Source organism: Rhinoderma darwinii, chromosome 12, assembly GCF_050947455.1.
Source record: "Rhinoderma darwinii isolate aRhiDar2 chromosome 12, aRhiDar2.hap1, whole genome shotgun sequence".
Lineage (NCBI taxonomy): Eukaryota > Metazoa > Chordata > Amphibia > Anura > Rhinodermatidae > Rhinoderma > Rhinoderma darwinii.
Window position 1 is genome coordinate 40,117,319 of NC_134698.1, and position 17,735 is coordinate 40,135,053.

Here is a 17,735-nt window from a genome sequence, read left to right on the forward strand (position 1 = left end):
CCACGGTCGCTATTGACCGCGGTATTTAACTAGGTAAACGTCCAGGAGCAGCGCGATCACTGTTCCTGGCCGTTAGAGCAGCGTGTCAGCACACTAGAGCCATATGTGGGATATTTCTAAAAACTGCAGAATCTGGACAATAAGTATTGAGTTGCGTTTCTTTGGTAAAACTTTCAGTGTTAAAGAAAAAAATGTATTACAAATGAATTTTCTCCAAATAATTGTATTTATCCACTAATAAATACTGAATTTATCGACCAAAATTTTGCACAAACATAAAGTACGATACGTCACGAGAAAACAATCTCTGAATTGCTTGGATAGGTAAAAGCATTCCAAAGTTATTACCACATAAAGTGACACATCAGATTTGAAAAAATGGGGCTGGTCCTCAAGGCCAAAACAGGCGAAGTCCTTAAGGGGTTAATGCGGACTGATTTTGTTTGACTGTTTGCTATGTTTGGTACTATTTCAGAACCGCATATGAATGGGTGAATCCAGCTGCATATGGCTTGGTGGTAGTAACATCATCTGAAGGCCGCAACCTGCCATACGGACGACTTGAAGACATCTTAAGTCGTGATAGTTCTGCCCTAAACTGCCATACCAATGATGACAAGAGCGCATGGTTTGCCATTGATCTTGGCTTGTGGATTGTACCATCTGCCTACACTCTGCGTCATGCCCGTGGGTATGGCCGATCTGCACTTCGGAACTGGGTATTCCAAGTATCTAAGGATGGCCAGAACTGGACAACTTTATACACCCATGTAGATGACTGCAGCCTAAATGAACCAGGGTACTTTACATTTTAATATTAATATAGATTTTTATAACTAACAGGTTTATTAGGAGCTCATACTTGTGATTTATTGTAGTGAAATTATTATTAGCATCTGTTAATATGTTATGTGTAAATGAACATTTGTGTTGTTTTCTTTCTTTAAGTTCTACTGCCACATGGCCATTGGACCCACCAAGGGAGGAGAAGCAGGGTTGGCGGCATATTAGAATTAAGCAGACTGGGAAGAATGCAAGTGGGCAGACCCATTACTTATCCCTCTCTGGGTTTGAATTGTATGGCACTGTTACTGGAGTATGCGAAGACCAGTTAGGTATGTTCGCAAGTGATTATGGGTAATGAGAATTAACTGCAATGCTTTTATATAGTTGACACCACACTTTAGGTGTTCCATGATTTAGCGAGCTGTATCGGCCTTTACTAGTTTTGTTTAGTTATGCAATTTAAATTGCGGTCTGGTATAGATTGTTTCTTAACCTACAATAGGTTAGAAAATGGCATGAATAACGATTCCCTCTATTATATACCTATTATCTAAATTGAAATCTGATGATAGAACTGGGAAGCTAGATGGCATTCATATTCTCCCTTCTTAATAACTTCTCCGTAAGCCAGTAAGAAGACTTAGATTTTACAAAGTCTGTGCCTGCTGCTCCATAGGTAGTACTCAGGCTGCCATAAACAGCTATTTACATAGATCCACATTTTAGTGTGAATTGTAAATGGACATCTACTTTTTTTACAGACTGTCCACTTGTAGACGTATGGACAATATTATCAGTAAAACATGAGATTAGGCTGATAATATGAATATTCACTTGTTTTTTTTAATGGAAGCTAGGGCGGCATTCAGCTGTTATCGCTGGGACTCTCAATGTAGAGCGGGAGCTGTTCTTGCAGAGCAGCCCCCTGTTCTGTCTCAGGAGTCCTGAGTGGGGGATTTCTCTCCATGATGTTCATGGGCCCTAATATGGCATATGGATAGGGGGTTATCTTCTTGAAACAACTCATTTTAAGCGTCAACAAAAGTGTCGATGATTTGTTAGTAACCGCTTGTGGTATTCACTGTTTTGTATGATATTATATTTGTGCTCCCACAAATTATTAGAATATATATATATATATATTTTTATTTTTATTTTTTTATTTTTTTTTACCACCTTTTTACCACCCTGCCTAGGTAAAGCAGCTAAGGAAGCGGAAGCCAACTTGAGACGCCAGCGACGTCTGGTGCGCTCCCAAGTTCTGAAATATATGGTGCCTGGAGCAAGAGTAATTCGCGGCATTGATTGGAAATGGAGAGACCAGGATGGCAGTGCTCAGGGAGAAGGCACGGTAACAGGAGATTTGCACAATGGTATGTATACTTTTGTTACTGCTTATTTAGTCTCGGCACGCAACCAAGTGCTTTAGTGTTTCTGTTGTTTTTAAACAAAAGTGATGCACTGTTGGCTCTTAGGACTTAGAGTGCTACTTATTTTTCTGGTATGGATTGGCCTAACATCTCTATATATGCCATCTTTCCTTCTCATGCTTCAGTTTCTTGATACTTTTGCTGCTTCATTTATAATGAAATTAAGATTTATGCTTCATTTTTGGAACAAATTCTTCATCTATAATACAATTTTGATTCTTACATGAACTTAGAGCCTGTTTGATCTGCAATGTTGCACCAGTTTCAAAATCCAATAATTTCCATTGTTTCATGTTAAAATGAATATTCTGCTTCTGTGCATGTGTTGTCTAGCAGTTGTGTGTTGATCCCTTTTGAATGCTGAACTTGGGCTTGTTTTTGAGAGGTTCAGGGCTTGCTTTGGCTTTTTTCTGCCTGATTCCAATCAAATCTTTTTTGCTGTCTGCTCTTCCGTCTTACACGCTACTATCCCTTTCCAGGCTGGATTGATGTCATATGGGATGCCGGTGGCTCTAATTCTTACCGCATGGGCGCGGAAGGAAAATTTGACCTGAAGCTGGCCCCAGGTTATGACCCAGAATCTGCGGCGTCATGCAAACCTGTTTCATCCACTGTTGCAGGCACACCACCTTCCTGGAGCAGCTTGGTGAAAAACAACTGTCCTGACAAAGCACCTCCCCATTCCTCTTCAACTTACACAGTTGCTGGAGGTGTGACTGGTTCCTGCAGTCGCAAAGGGAGCAGCAGCTCTGTCTGCAGTGTGGCAAGCAGCAGTGATGCCAGTGTGACCTGTGCCAAGACAGAGAGGAGGACAGAGGAACCAGGCTCTGACCTACACCTTGATCCAATCCTTGTACTGTCTTCTAACCCAGCAGCCGCTGGCTCTTCAACTTGCCCACCAGGAGGAGAGCAAGTGGGAGAAGGAGAGCGAAAGGCCGGTGAAGCACCTGCTATATCACTGGGCATGGTCAGCATTAGCTCACCTGATGTCAGTTCTGTGTCCGAGCTAAGCAACAAGGAGGCTGCTGTCCCTAGACCACTGGGGTCCTCTGCTAGCAACAGGCTTTCTGTCAGTTCCCTGCTTGCTGCTGGAGCTCCAATGAGTTCCAGCGCCAGTGTTCCCAACCTATCGTCACGTGAGACGTCAAGCCTAGAATCCTTTGTAAGGAGAGTTGCAAACATTGCAAGGACGAATGCTACCAATAACATGAACCTTAGTCGAAGCAGCAGCGATAACAACACCAACACTCTGGGAAGAAATGCAGTGAGCTCTGCCAGTGAGTATTAATGGGGAGCTGGTTTGGGGAATAGCTATATTACAGATTTTCTTTGAAATATTTATAGTGATGTGACACCTGTGCTACGTCAATCATTTATGGACGTTGACAACTGAATACATAGTAAGATCTGGTTTTGTGTCCTATGGATATGTTGGGAAATGTAGATGGGGTTTAATTTCTATTTTTGATCTGTTAAACATTGTTGCATTCTGTTTATTTCCCCAGCTTCTCCACTTATGGGTGCACAGAGTTTCCCTAATTTGACTACAACGGGAACCACGTCTACTGTTACAATGTCTACTTCCAGTGTTACTAGCAGCAATGTGGCAACCGCCACCACAGGCCTTTCTGTTGGTCAGTCCCTCAGCAATACTCTAACAACCAGCCTAACGTCCACATCCAGTGAAAGTGACACTGGCCAGGAGGCTGAATATTCCCTTTATGGTAAATTTGAGATTATAATGAAAAGTGTTTTAAAATTCATTTTAATGAAGGGTTAACTATGTTTTATGGTCTGTCTTATAAGTGGTTTGACTATTTTCCCAACTTTTTAACATCAAGTAATTTCTTCTGTATCTTGTGTTACTACAGATTTCCTGGACAGTTGTCGGGCAAGCACTCTTCTGGCTGAATTGGATGATGATGAGGACCTTCCAGAGCCAGATGAAGAGGATGATGAAAATGAAGATGACAACCAGGAAGAACAGGAGTATGAAGAAGTAATGGTGAGTTATCATTGGAAGCTAAACTGGCTTAGTTGGGGTATTGTTTATTCTGTATTTATTCTAACATCCTTACTTGTGGTTAGGAGGAGGAAGAATATGAGACTAAAGGTGGCCGCCGCAGAACATGGGATGATGATTATGTGCTAAAAAGACAGTTCTCCGCTCTGGTACCAGCTTTTGATCCTCGTCCTGGGAGAACAAATGTTCAGCAGACCACAGACTTGGAAATACCAGCTCCAGGTATGTCACAAGTGGGATTAAGCTTTTACGATTACTTGTATGATGCTGTGGTATAGATGTGGACTTAAAATTGGTATAGTTCCGAAAGTATAATATAACTATAATGGGATTTACAACTTTACACACCGATGCATCCACCCGTAGCTTTTCCTGAATTGTGTTAAGTAAAGATCTGCTTCCATCTTCATCGGAGGTTAGGGACACCCGTCGCAGATTTCGTCGTTTTTGCCGGACAAAATAGTGCAGCATGCTGCGCTATTTTGTCCTGCTAAACGACTGACACCCCTACAGAACCCATTAAAGTCAGTATATTTAGTCGCCATTGTTTTCCGTTATGTGGCAGTTGTAGTGGACCGGTTTTCCATTTTTCTGCTCCTATGGCGCAGATGTGAAAGTAGCGTTAAACAATTTGTTATGATACAGATTCTATACAATCTCATGCCATTCAGTAAAATGGGATAGTGGTGCAATACCTTGCACGTCTGATAGAACTGTAACGGTGCGCGCAGGTACGAACAGAAAGAAGAACCATGTAAACAATAAAGAGGGCGAGCGCCGCGGTCCCTTCAAACAACTGACTGCCGGGTGTGCCGATTGTCGAACCCTCACCGATCTAATATTGATGGCCTATCTTAAGGTGTACCCAAAAATAATAAAATTCATAGCTTAATCCTACTTGAAAATATTATTAAAACGCTAAAAATAGTGTTTCTACCTTGTCCGTAGTTATCCCCCATGGTCCTTTTCCAGCTATAGATGTTCATTTAGCTATGGCTGGCTGTGTAAATTGGCGGTCAATTCCGTCCGTGTCCTGACATGAACTAAGGGAACTGTGCCCAGCGTAGTTCCCGTGCAGCTGAGCGCGTCTACTCATGAACGCACTCAGCAGGGCATCCAATCAGAGTTCAGGAGCTCCTGCTTCTGTATCTGTCTCTCGGTGGCCAGTAACGGACACTATTCTATACTAACAGAAGCCTGCATCGGGAGCACACATGCTTCCTTTGTGGCTCCCAAGATGCATCTGTTCTCCCTGGAATCCGTATCCGGCTTCTGTTAAGAGCTGGATACGGATTCCCATTGACAACGAGCATTCATCACTCAAGTAAAGGCAGGCAAACCAGAAGGAGATAGGAATAAAGATGGGACAACAGGATGAAAACCATAGTATATCAGATATAACTTTACAGTATGAATATGCTTATATTTTCAATTAGAAAAGCGCAATGAGAAGTTTAAAAACTTTTTACAGGTACACTTTAAGGATAGGCCATCAATTTTAATAACCTGGATAAGTCCTTTAAACCTGTTTTTAAGGAGTAGGTCAGGTGCTTGGCTTCTGTCTCTCAAGGTACAGAGCTCCTCTATTGGATTTGCCTGGTGTACCCCCCTGAATGGCAGAGCACACACCACCCAAATCGATAATATATGAGCCTAAAAAAGTGTGGGGGAAATCTCGTTTACCTCCGTAATCTCGCGAGATTTCGTTTCCCTTGCTAGAAATCTCAAAGAAAAGATTCAGAAGTGTCAGGATTATGAATACACATGACGTCCAGGCTGGATGATCATGTGTATTCATTATCAGGACACTTGATTAACGTTAATCTCTGTTTATGTGGCTGCACATCGCTGCTGTGTAAATCAATGTAGATGAGTGTATGACGCTGACTGGTCACTGATTGGTCAGCGTCATACACGTAAACACGCCCAGTTAAAAACACAATACACGCCCAGTTGGACATAACGAAAAAAAAACGCCCGGTTGTCCATTTCAAACCTCATTTGCATATATATATATATATAAAATAGCTCATAACTTGGCCAAAAATGAAAGTTTTAAAAACAAAAACAAAAGAACGTTACTGTTATCTACATTGCAGCGCCAATCACATGCAATAGGAGATAGGGATTTGAGAATCTGGTGACAGAGCCTCTTTAAGGCTATTAAACCACCACGTGCACAAAAATTGCTAGGAGATCTCTCGTATCCCGGCTGTTTAACCACTAAGATGCTGCAGTTAACGGTAGTAAATAAAAAATTGCCAATAAAAATTAAACATAACGTTTTCCCTCCCATTCCACCCCACAAAAAAAATGTTTACAAGTTCTTCAGTACATTATATGGCACATAAATGGTGACATCAAAAAATACAACTCGTCCTGGAAAAAAAAAACCTCCTACGGCTATATCGATGAAAACATTTCGCTCCCGGAAGGTGTGTAGGAAAAAAACTAAAACTGGCTGCGGCCAAGGCGTTAGATATATTCATCTTCCATTGCCGTCCGAATTCCTCATGCCATAGTTTTGTGACTTCTTCAATTGTTTCTGTTGTATGCCACCCCTATAAATGTAGCCTGTGTACCACCTATTTTTATTTTTCAAATAGTGCTGTCATTCAAAGCAAAAAGAGAATGCTTATGCACAATTGTTAATTTTAACTACAATATCTGTGTGTAAAATGAGCCATTTGAGTAACAGGTATAGGACATTTCTGTAAATTCACCGTAATGACTCAATTAATAAAGTTAATATGTAATTTAAACCGCAAGGTGAACACCATAAAAAAACCCGCAAAAAACAATGGCAAAATTGCAATTTTTTTCCACCGCCCCCCAAAAAAGTCATAATAAAAATGAATTAATAAGTCCCGTGCACCCCAAAACAGTACCAATCAAAACTACGTCTTGTCCCGCAAAAAACAAGCCCAAATATTCACTACATTGATGGAAAAATAAAAAAGTTACGGCTCTTGGAAAGCGACGATGCAAAAACAAATGGTTTTAGTTCAAAAGTGTTTTTATTGTCCAAAAGTCGTAAAACATAAAACAACCTCCACATATGTGGTATCGCCGTAATCGTACCGACCCATAGAATAAAGGTAACATGTTATTTACGTCGCATAGTGAACGGCGTCAGTTTAAAAACGCATAGAACAATGGCGGAATTTCAGTTTGTTTTTTTAATCCCCCCAAAAAAAGTTAATAAAAGTTAATATAAAAATTATATGTACCCAAAAATGGTGCTATCAAAAAGTACAACTAATCCTGCAAAAAACAAGTCCTCATACAGCTATGTAGACGAAAAAAAAAAAAGTTATAGCTCTTTGAATGCGACTATAGAAAAACGAATAAAATAGCTTGGTCATTAGGGCCTAAAATGGGCTGGTCATTAAGGGGTTTTAAACAATGTTTTCAAGCAGCTTTGAACTCTTGCCATTCTTCATCCTCCCCTCACAGTGACCATGGCTGATGTAGAGAAAGCACTAATTGTTACAGTGTATAAATATACATGTGTGTGTATGTATGGTATGTATGTGTGTGTGTGTGTGTGTGTGTGTGTGTGTGTGTGTGTATATATATATATTTATTTATTTATTTCTCTCTAGCAAAAAGTCTGTAGCAGCACCATACAAAAAAAAGAGCATAGGTGGCTGCACACCTAAGGACAAACGCTATATCCTATTGAATACAATACGAAAACAATAGGCAGCACTCCTGGATATCAATATATTAAAAAAGTTTTATGAATCTACATGATATACAAACATATCTATAAACAATGTGATAAAGTGGACATGTGAAATATTTTCAAACTCACTAATCAGTCGCTAAAAAAAGGTCCCCATATAAGACTTATTAACAAGCAGCATGTACTCGGTGTCCTAGACGCCTAACTGCGCACATGTCAAATTATTGGGCAGGTCTACCTGGGTCTGATCGTTCCACATTACAATGCGCGTTGCAAGGAGATACTAGCGGCGCCATATTGGTTAGTGGTAAACACTGTCACACGGTTTCCCCTAACTAATGTGGCACCGGTGGTATCTCCTTACACTGTGCGCATTCATGTTGCAATGTGGAACGATCAGACCCAGGTAGACCCGATTGGTGAGTTTGAAAATATTTCACATGTGCACATCACATTGTTTATAAATATTTGTTTTTCATGTATATTTATAAAACTTATTTTATATATTGTTGCTGGACACGTTCCTTGCACTATAAGCTACATTACCTGTGAACACAATATGTTTTTAGATGTATGTGGATTTTTGTTTAGGCCTCATGCACACGACCGTAGCCGTGTGCACGGCCGGCAGCGGACTGTCAGCCGCAAGCCGCCCGCAAATCGTGGGCCATGCACATGGCCGCGCCCATTATTTTCAATAAGCCCGGACCGCAGAAGACGGCCCTAATAAGACATGTCCGTTCTTTCTGCGGTGCGGACTCCCGGGCCATGCTCGGACTATAAAAACTATGGTCGTGTGCATGGCCCCATAGAAATGAATGGGGCCGCAATTCTTCCCTGGATTTTCGGGGGAATTGCGGCCGCAAAAGCACGTTCGTGTGCATGGGGCCTTAATCAATTTTTGTACATAATTGTATCTTTGTTGGCTTTATTGATTGGCCTGTATAAATATGGGATCATTACGCTCTACATTTGCTTGAAAAAGGCCATTGCATCTGCCGAAATGTCGCTCATGGAATAAAGCTCATCATTAGTGGTATTACACCTTTATATCTAGGAGTATATGCTTTTAACAGACTTTGATTTAACTGGTTATTTGTTGCAGGAACGCCCCACTTAGAACTCCTGGAAGAAGTTGAATGTGCTCCAGCTCCTAGGCTAGCTCTCACTCTGAAGGTGACAGGCCTAGGAAATGGACGTGAAGTAGAGCTTCCTCTCAGTAATTTCCGTTCCACCATCTTCTACTATGTGCAGAAACTGCTGCAGCTATCGTGTAATGGAGCCGTCAAATCGGACAAACTGAGAAGGATATGGGAACCTACATACACGTAAGGGGGGCATTGCTCGTGTTAGGGGACACTAGATAAATCCGTTTATTTCTCATATACTCTGCTGACGGTAGTTGGTGACCATGGGCTGAAGTATAAAACTTAGAAATATATTCTTTTATCTCATCAGTGACTAAAATGATTTGGAAAAATCGACTTCTCCATTGGTCATTACAGTATAGCTTATTTTTTAATTTTGTAGTTTGCCGGTGGGTGGTTTTATGTTTTGAATAGTATTGTATAGTTTGTGGCAACATTGAACATGTTTCATGCATATCCGTAAATACAGCTAATAAGAAATACATTATGAGTGTTAAACATTGCTCATTGTTTGTGTGAATAAATATGCAACGGTTTATAGATGATCTACTTTATTTCATGATACAGAATTATGTACAGGGAAATGAAGGAATCTGATAAACAGAAGCAGTCGAGCAGAATGGTAAGTTTCACCTGATGGATAATTTAGATAGCTTATATGATAATCCTATTTAATTACCTTAATAAATGATTTCCTTTAGAACCTGAGAATGAAGATTACTACAAATGTATAGGTTTGCAGCCAACTGACAATGAGTTGGGTCAGCATGTTGGTAGTACCCTGCCATTTTATATATGATGTATGCATAAATATTTTAAAAAAACAAAACAACATACAGTACCTTGTGAATTTTTTGGATTGATGGTTAAACGAAAAAATGATGCTGTTGTCAGTAACTCCTATTAACAACTGGTTTCTTGACATGGCCAGGTAATGCCACCTAACTGGCACTACGGCTGCTTTGTCTATTGCGCTAATTACTATAGTCTTTTTATTAGTTTAGTGGTAGGAGGCACTGCATTTAGGACTGAGTTACCCCCCCCCCCCCTCCAATAAACAAAAATTCCATTCAGTTTCCAGTAGTAGAGCAGATCTGTCCAGCTGTGATATTCAGAGCTGAGATATCCCTTAATACCACATTCCCTTCTTCAGGGCTGCTGGTCCGTGGAACATGTGGAGCAATCACTGGGTACAGATGCTTTGCCAAAGAATGATCTGATCACCTATCTGCAGAGGAACGCAGATCCTAGCTTCTTGCGGCGCTGGAAACTGACTGGAACTAACAAGAGCATCCGAAAGAACCGCAACTGCTCCCAGCTTATTGCTGCTTACAAAGTAAAGCGGGGCTGGGGTGGCTTGTAAACTTAGTTAATGCTTGGCTTGTGTGTTTGTTTTTTCTCTTCTTTTTTTTTTTTCCTTTTCCTATTTTTTTTTCTTTTAAGATCCAAGAGAAATTGGAAATATAATTTGTTCAATTTTAAGGACACTTGAAGAGGAAATCCAGTTAATGTGATCTTCTGATATGTGATAGATACATGAAGAGGAGATCTCGGCAGATTCATGCTGGTTTTTTGGGTTAATTTTAGCTTTAACCTCATGTACTTTTACAGGCTCTGCTAGAATTGATTTATATATGCTTCCTTAGTATTGAGGCCATAGGGGTAGTCCACAGAGAAACAATGGGGCACATTGTTTTCTGTTTTGTCTTCTTCTACATCATTGTGTTTTGCTTGTAGGACTTCTGTGAGAATGGATGCAAGTCTGCTTTGATTCCTGCTGCTCTTGGCACGATACAGAGTTCTGACATTTTAAGCCATGGCCGGGAGCAGCCACAAGCTAAGGCAGGCAGTGGTCAGAATTCATGTGGTGTGGAGGACGTCCTGCAGCTTCTTCGCATCCTTTATATTGTCGCCAGTGATCCTTACTCTGCTAGGACACTACAAGAAGGTGAGTTTTTCTTCATTTATTTCACATTATATTATCGTTCATATCACTATTATTACTCACCCTTGTGGAGTTATATTGACAAACAGTCTTTATAACATTTTGGTAATTATTAGTCCTAATATTGTGTATCTGTGTTCTGAAAGGGTGTGGTGTCCATGGAAAATGGCCTTTTGTGAGAGGTCTTATACAATAACTCATTACTAATCAGTTCTCCCCCCTACACCTTTCTTATTACTTTTGTCTGATGCATCTATTTAGTGGAAATCGAAAGCTGGCAAGTATTTACTAGGGGAACTTGGCAAAAACCTGGCACTCTGATTTCTGCTGCGGATGTGCAGCTAATGTGCCACATATCCCCTCTTGCATTAGCTCAGTCCAATGGGGCTAATCCAAATGGATGGATTCCATGTGGAACCTACGAAAAAAGTAACGAGCATTTGTCTGAATGGTGTCAAAGATTTTCCATTGAGTTAAATGGAGGCGCATAGTTAGCAAATTTAATTCAAATTTAGACTTTGAATCCGCACCAAAATTCATGTCATTTTCATGGACATATGAACGGGGCCTTAAAATGTTATCATTCTATTCTCCTTCTTAATCTAATATCAGAATTGGAGAGAGACAGAGAGCACGCTTGTTGGAGGCAACCGTACAATGTCTGAAAAGTCCTATGCAAGGCTCCTATTAATTAGAATTGGCCCTGTGCACGAAACTCTTCGAGTTCTTGCATCTCTCCACACCCAACGTTAGATCATACGGGAAAATAGCACTATAGTGATGCTTTAATGTAACCTTAGGAATAGCACATCATTAAAGGGGTATTCCCATCTCATACATTTAATGCATATGCATAAATGAAACGAGCATAATTAAAGCTTTTTTTTTTTTTTTGTCGTCTTGATATTATATATGCCAAATTACCAAATGAAACTTTTGTATACATCAATCGCAGATCATTTTCAGTGATCACTTTGGCTTACATGAGCCAATAATTCAATTTATACGTTCATATGGAGATGCTGCTGGAGGGAATAATGTGCCGGTGCACACTGATGCGACTTTTCGGGGGTGATCGCCCTCTTCCTCAGGCATGCATTGATGTATTTAAATGTTGTATGCTTTAAAATTTTGGCATGTATAAAAACAAGAAAAAAGAAGCTTTAATTGTTCTCATTTTGTTTGTGTTATCTGGTTGAATAAGTGAGTTGAGGAGAGGCTCACTGGACTTGTGGAGGTTTGTGGCTACAAATTTCCTGGTCGGCTGCCTTTTTTAATATCCATAGGATATGCCATAATTGTTTGATAGATGTGGGTCCCAGCACCGGGACCCATACTTATCCCGAAAACCGGCATCCCCCTACTCCGCCTGGTGAGATGGCCGCTGATCACTGCAAACAGACGGAGAATCAGTGGCAAGGTGACCTGAATTACGGAAACAGCCTAGCTCTCTTGAGATACACTTCTGCCGTAACTCCCGTAGAAGTGAATATGAGTTACGAAAACAGCATGGCACAGCAATCTGCCATGTCAGATGGCCTATTAACCCTCTCACATTGTCAATCTGGCTATTTGCGACGCTGCAGCATATACTTAATGCTGCAGCGATGTGAATTGACCTGACTCTGTTTAATGGCAAACGCACTGTATAGCGCTCAGTCATTAGAGATCCGGCTGACATGGTGTCAGTCCGATCCTCCTGAAGTGAAATGATCAGTTCCCTGTCGCAAAATACACAAAACACCAAGTCCAAAATAAGCTCTGTGTTCTGCAATGTATCCAGTATGCAGGAAGCTTCATTCCTGTATTCCGGCCGCTGCAACAGGCTTCCAACAGTCTGATGGGGGAGAGAAGCATGTTGGGAGGACGTGATCTGTGTCCTTCCAGCAATCGTCTGTATGCAGATCACTGTTAATAGTGAGCTAATGGCCACAGACATCAGATCAATATTATCTGTCATCTGCACACAGAGGAACACTGGAATAACATAAATCATGTTATCGCAGCTTCCTACAGGTAAGAACAAACAAAGTAAAAATCTGAATACATTTCTCCCAGTGCTCCAAATGACCTGATTGGTAACCAAACTGATTAGGGATACGTTTCATTATAATGGAAATGGCCACTAGGAAATGTCAGTAGAATGCTGGTGCTCAGTATTAAACTATCGAAGCACAGATAAGGGATTGTCTGGGGTCCTACACTCAGGGAATCCCTTCTATATTAATTACAATAGAGTGCTGATGTAAAGGGTGACTCCTGCTCTGATGGACTTGGCTGCCGATATATTTTACTGTCCCCCTGTTCAGTTGAATGGGTGTTGCATTACATTTCCCCTGAAAAGGTCATCTGCTGGATCTACTTCTGTGGAGTATATGGAGATGTTTCATGTTTATCCAGTGCATTTATGATGTTTGTTATAACTGAAGGGGTAATTCAATAAGGTGGTTAAGCTATGGGAAACAGATAATATGAATGTATTAAAAACAATTAATTTACACTTTTTTTTTTTTCTCTTCAGAAGGTGATGAAATGCTATTATTCAGTGTTTCTCCAGAGGAATTCACCAGCAAAAAAATCACAACTAAAATCCTGCAGCAAATTGAGGTATGTTATGGAGAGCTGTAATGTGAAGCAACTTTGCATTAGGTTTTAATAGAAATTTCTATAGTTTTGTTTTTTACAGCTCTTACGCAAACCTATGTAGCCCCATGGTAACAGACCACAAACAAACTCTAGTCTGTGTAGTCTGATCTTGCAGTGATACTTTTTTATTTTTTTCAATCTGTATTTTACTTCTTGCTAACCTACTGAATGTATGTTAGCAAGAAGTAGGGGATCGATGAAAGGCAATATGACTACAGAATCAGAATTTTTGTCTGTTACCATGGAAATACATGGGTCAGCATAGTTGCTGTAGAAATAAAATATGACATTTCTCATTAATATAATAGGGGGGGGGAGGGGAGACACACCGCACCATGGTTCTTTGTCGCCCAATGAATTTACAAGAAAAAGGTTACTAAAGAGGTGACCCTTTGTACACCAAAAGACTTCGGAGGGTGAGTTTAAAATGTTTTACTCTCAGACCCCTTCACCCTTTATTTCCTGATCATGTACTATGCCTGCTGAAACTGTAAGAGATATTTCACCTGGGGCGTGGCTTAGCTATGGCGCTGTGAACACGCATCTTGGAGGAGCTCCACTGCACCAGTACAAAACCTGCATCTTACATCGTGCAAATCCTATTGGCGACGCCCGGGAAGCGTAGAGGACCCTCGTCTACACCTTCCCGCACACATTCCAGGTTCCTTGCAGCCTAGTGCTCCAGCGGCATCGTCCAACATGGAAGATATGGCGCCGCCGCTCTCCCCTTTTTCTCTACCTGACGTCTGCTCCCAATGGATATCTCGGTCCTCATCGCCATGAGAAACTGCGGATTATCGCTTGACTTGGTGTTCACCTACGGAGGTAAATAAAGAAACCTCTACAGCCCCCTCCTGCTGAGACTGTTATTGCCATTTTGGAATTACCTACCATGATGGAGGAACAGCCAGGTCAATCAGGCCTCCACTCGGATCTGCACCTCCTGCGTGAATTAATTCAGGCCCTGGACTCGCTTGTTTCTGGAATTGAGCCGTCTCATCAGCAAGCCCTGTCTGACGTGCCTTCCGAAGTCGAACGACTGGATAGCAGAACACATATCACAGAGCAGAATGTGTCCGCCGTTGATGCCAGAGTGGCCTGACTTGAAAGAGAGGCCGCCATGAACAGATCGCATTTGTAAACCCTAGCCCTCCAGATGGGTGACCAAGAAAACAGGGGACGTTGGAATAACGTTTGCCTTAAAGGCCTCCCTGAACTTGGCCCACAAGATGATCTCCCTACGAGGGTTTCCGTTATCTTTTACACTCTTACTAAAAGACCTCCAGATGCCACCTTCCTTTTGTATAGAGTACACAGGGTATCTCGCTCGGGCCAGATCGACCCCTCTAATCCGAGGGATGTACTATGTAGTCTCCACTATTACACCGACAAAGACGTGATTGTGCGAGGAGCTTATCCATTGAAGGAGGCATAGTCAAAGTGCAACCTGATGTCTCTTCCAGAACGCTATATATGAGACGCCTTCTACACCATCTCCTAGGGAAAATTAAAACCATAGGGGCTACCTATAGATAGGGTCATCTGTTCCATGTTATCATCAAAAACAATTCAGACGCTTTCCTGCTACGCCATCACATGGAGCTCGACGATCTGTTTCACTTCCTGCAAATTAATCCCTTCCCGGTTCCTGACTGGCTAACACTGGAGAGATTTGACCCACAAGACGTTTGCGTCGCTCCAGACACCCCTCCAGCAACCGGTCCTCCTTGTTGGATCAACATCTGGACCTCTCCCTGAGGATCCCTCCTGAGGCGTAACTTTTGTTCTACTTTACATGGATCTCATCATGCACAACTTGACTTGGTTCCTCTAAACAGTACCGGTCCACTCAGGTTGTACCCGACTATGAACGCTTCTCTCTTGCTTATGCGTTATCTATATCTTGCCTTTGACACCCTGACATTGTTTATCATTGGGCCAGATGGACAACTGGGAGCATACTAGTGCAACATCTACATGTTCTTCGCCAGGCTCTCACTGTCAGGTTTTCTTTAGCCTTCTAGTTTTTGTTGTCAATAGCATATGTGCTCTCCAGATGTTCATATATTGCTCTCTGTTGGACTGCACCTTATATTATCTCGTGATACCCTGTTTACCTACACGTATACTTTGGTTTGCCGTTCTTGACCCAATGGGTTTTCTTAGATAGACAAAATTATTAATCTGTCCTAATGCACTTTTACTTCTACTGTGTTCCTAGATCTTGTACTGTATGCATTCTTCCCTATGCCTGACTGTGCTTCAGATTGGGGCCCTGGGGATCCCATCTTTGACTTTAACGTCATGCCTACATAACCCCTTATGGCGCCTCCCCTGGGTACCTCCTGGAGACACACTCTGGACACGGTCATTTTCTTTCCAACTGGTAATGTTTATGTTTTTGCTGCCCGCCTCCCCCTTCTTCCTTTTCCCTCTTCCTCCTCTCCCCTTACCCTCCCTTTCCCTATTCCTTCCGCACAACAAAGTCAATAGATTTCAAATATGAAAGAATCACAGTCCTGTCAAGAATCATAAATACATTCACATATGGTCTTTGCTATCATACTCGCTCTTGGAACAGTATTGACTATGTACTTACTGATCGCCCGCCCCTCCTCCCTCATTCCTGTCCTTCCCCTTCCCATAGTTCTCCCTTTCTTTCTCTCAGTTTCCTTACTCCCCTCCCTGTCCCATTCTGCAGCCTTGGGGATATAGCTGGGTGGGGGAACAGGTTCTATATTTGACTAAAATGGTTAATGAACGCAAGAAGTGAAGGTTTTTCTAATGTTATCATTACGGTTGGCTATCAATCTTTTTCCCTACGAGGAAACATACATCTTCTTCTCATCTGTTCTTGAGAAGCATTTATTACTCGCTATTTTCGTCACCATAGTTTGAAAACATTTCTACCTCCACCCCGCTGCCTGTCTTAGGGGTTAGTGGCGGAAGTTTATATTTATCTCTTTGTTCTCGGTCTGTGAGGCCCCTATTATTTTCCTAATTTCCACAATTTTGTTATTTTTCTCCTCAGGACTTTTCTCTGACTGAGGAATCGGCCTTTGCGCTTCTACGCTACTCTTCCCTTTTTTTTTTTACTCTATCTTTTTCTTCTCCTTTCCTCTATCTTATTTTTTTTTTTTAGGCAGATATGCCACATAACATACAAACAGATCTAGTAGTGGGGTCGCTTAAAGAGGCTCTGTCACCAGATTATAAGTGCCCTATCTCTAATCTGATCGGCACTGTAATATAGATAACAGCAGTGGTTTTTATTTTGAAAAACTATAATTTTTGAGCAAGTTATGAGCAATTTTAGATTTATGCTAATTAGTTTCTTAATAGACAACTGTGTGTGTTTTTACTTTTTACCAACTGGGCGTTGTACAGAGGCGTGTATGACGCTGACCAATCAGTGTCATACATTTCTCATGGTTCCAGCCCAGCTTCCAGTGGCGGATTAAGTAGCCCATGGGCCCTGGGCGGTTTCACAAGCTTAAGCCCCCTTCTCCACCGCCGCCCTGCCACGCCGTGTCTATATTAAACACCACCTTTCTGTGTGAGCATTGACAAATGAGTGCTACGATTCCCCTTGTCAAAGGGCTGTGTCCCTACATACTGACAGTCTCCAACCATCGCTGACTGTATCACACTGTGTAGGGATACATCCTCCTGACAATGGGAATGGTAACACGCATTTGGAATACAAGGATTTCCGATAACAGACCTGTCAGGAGAGGTGACAGATCTATAAATGCAATGACTCACAGGTGATGTCTTCACTGATGGGTCGTTCTCTTCTCCATCTGACACAGACCGTTATGGCGATTTCTCCTGATGACTGCAGAGTTTCCTGATGAGAAATCTTTTCCCCTTGATTCTGTAGCCATTTTCAGCGTCTATAGCAACATAAAAATTCAGAAATGAAACACCCTAAATTGTCTTATACTCCAGACCCCTAAGCAAATTAAGACCCCAGACCCATATATTAACTTAAACCAATAAATTCAGTCCCCAAGGGGTAACTAAACTTTTAAAAAACATTTGGCGTGTCATAGTGAGAGTGATATGT

At 41.5% G+C, this 17,735-nt stretch overlaps 1 protein-coding gene across 12 annotated transcripts in view; it reads left to right on the forward strand.

The window, feature by feature from the left end:
- Nucleotides 1-17,735, forward strand: part of HECTD1 (HECT domain E3 ubiquitin protein ligase 1) — a 105,585-nt gene that overhangs the window by 65,146 nt on the left and 22,704 nt on the right. For 6 of the 12 annotated variants that reach the window (XM_075843666.1, XM_075843669.1, XM_075843675.1 and 3 more), the window contains 12 exons: nucleotides 476-799; nucleotides 949-1,115; nucleotides 1,983-2,159; nucleotides 2,696-3,493; nucleotides 3,722-3,940; nucleotides 4,088-4,221; nucleotides 4,305-4,461; nucleotides 9,033-9,255; nucleotides 9,643-9,697; nucleotides 10,229-10,411; nucleotides 10,813-11,023; nucleotides 13,542-13,627. In XM_075843666.1, coding sequence (XP_075699781.1) covers nucleotides 476-799; nucleotides 949-1,115; nucleotides 1,983-2,159; nucleotides 2,696-3,493; nucleotides 3,722-3,940; nucleotides 4,088-4,221; nucleotides 4,305-4,461; nucleotides 9,033-9,255; nucleotides 9,643-9,697; nucleotides 10,229-10,411; nucleotides 10,813-11,023; nucleotides 13,542-13,627 — 2,734 coding nt within the window. The remainder of the gene's footprint in view (nucleotides 1-475; nucleotides 800-948; nucleotides 1,116-1,982; nucleotides 2,160-2,695; nucleotides 3,494-3,721; nucleotides 3,941-4,087; nucleotides 4,222-4,304; nucleotides 4,462-9,032; nucleotides 9,256-9,642; nucleotides 9,698-10,228; nucleotides 10,412-10,812; nucleotides 11,024-13,541; nucleotides 13,628-17,735) is intronic. The other 6 variants (XM_075843671.1, XM_075843673.1, XM_075843674.1 and 3 more) reach the window with 3 other exon arrangements.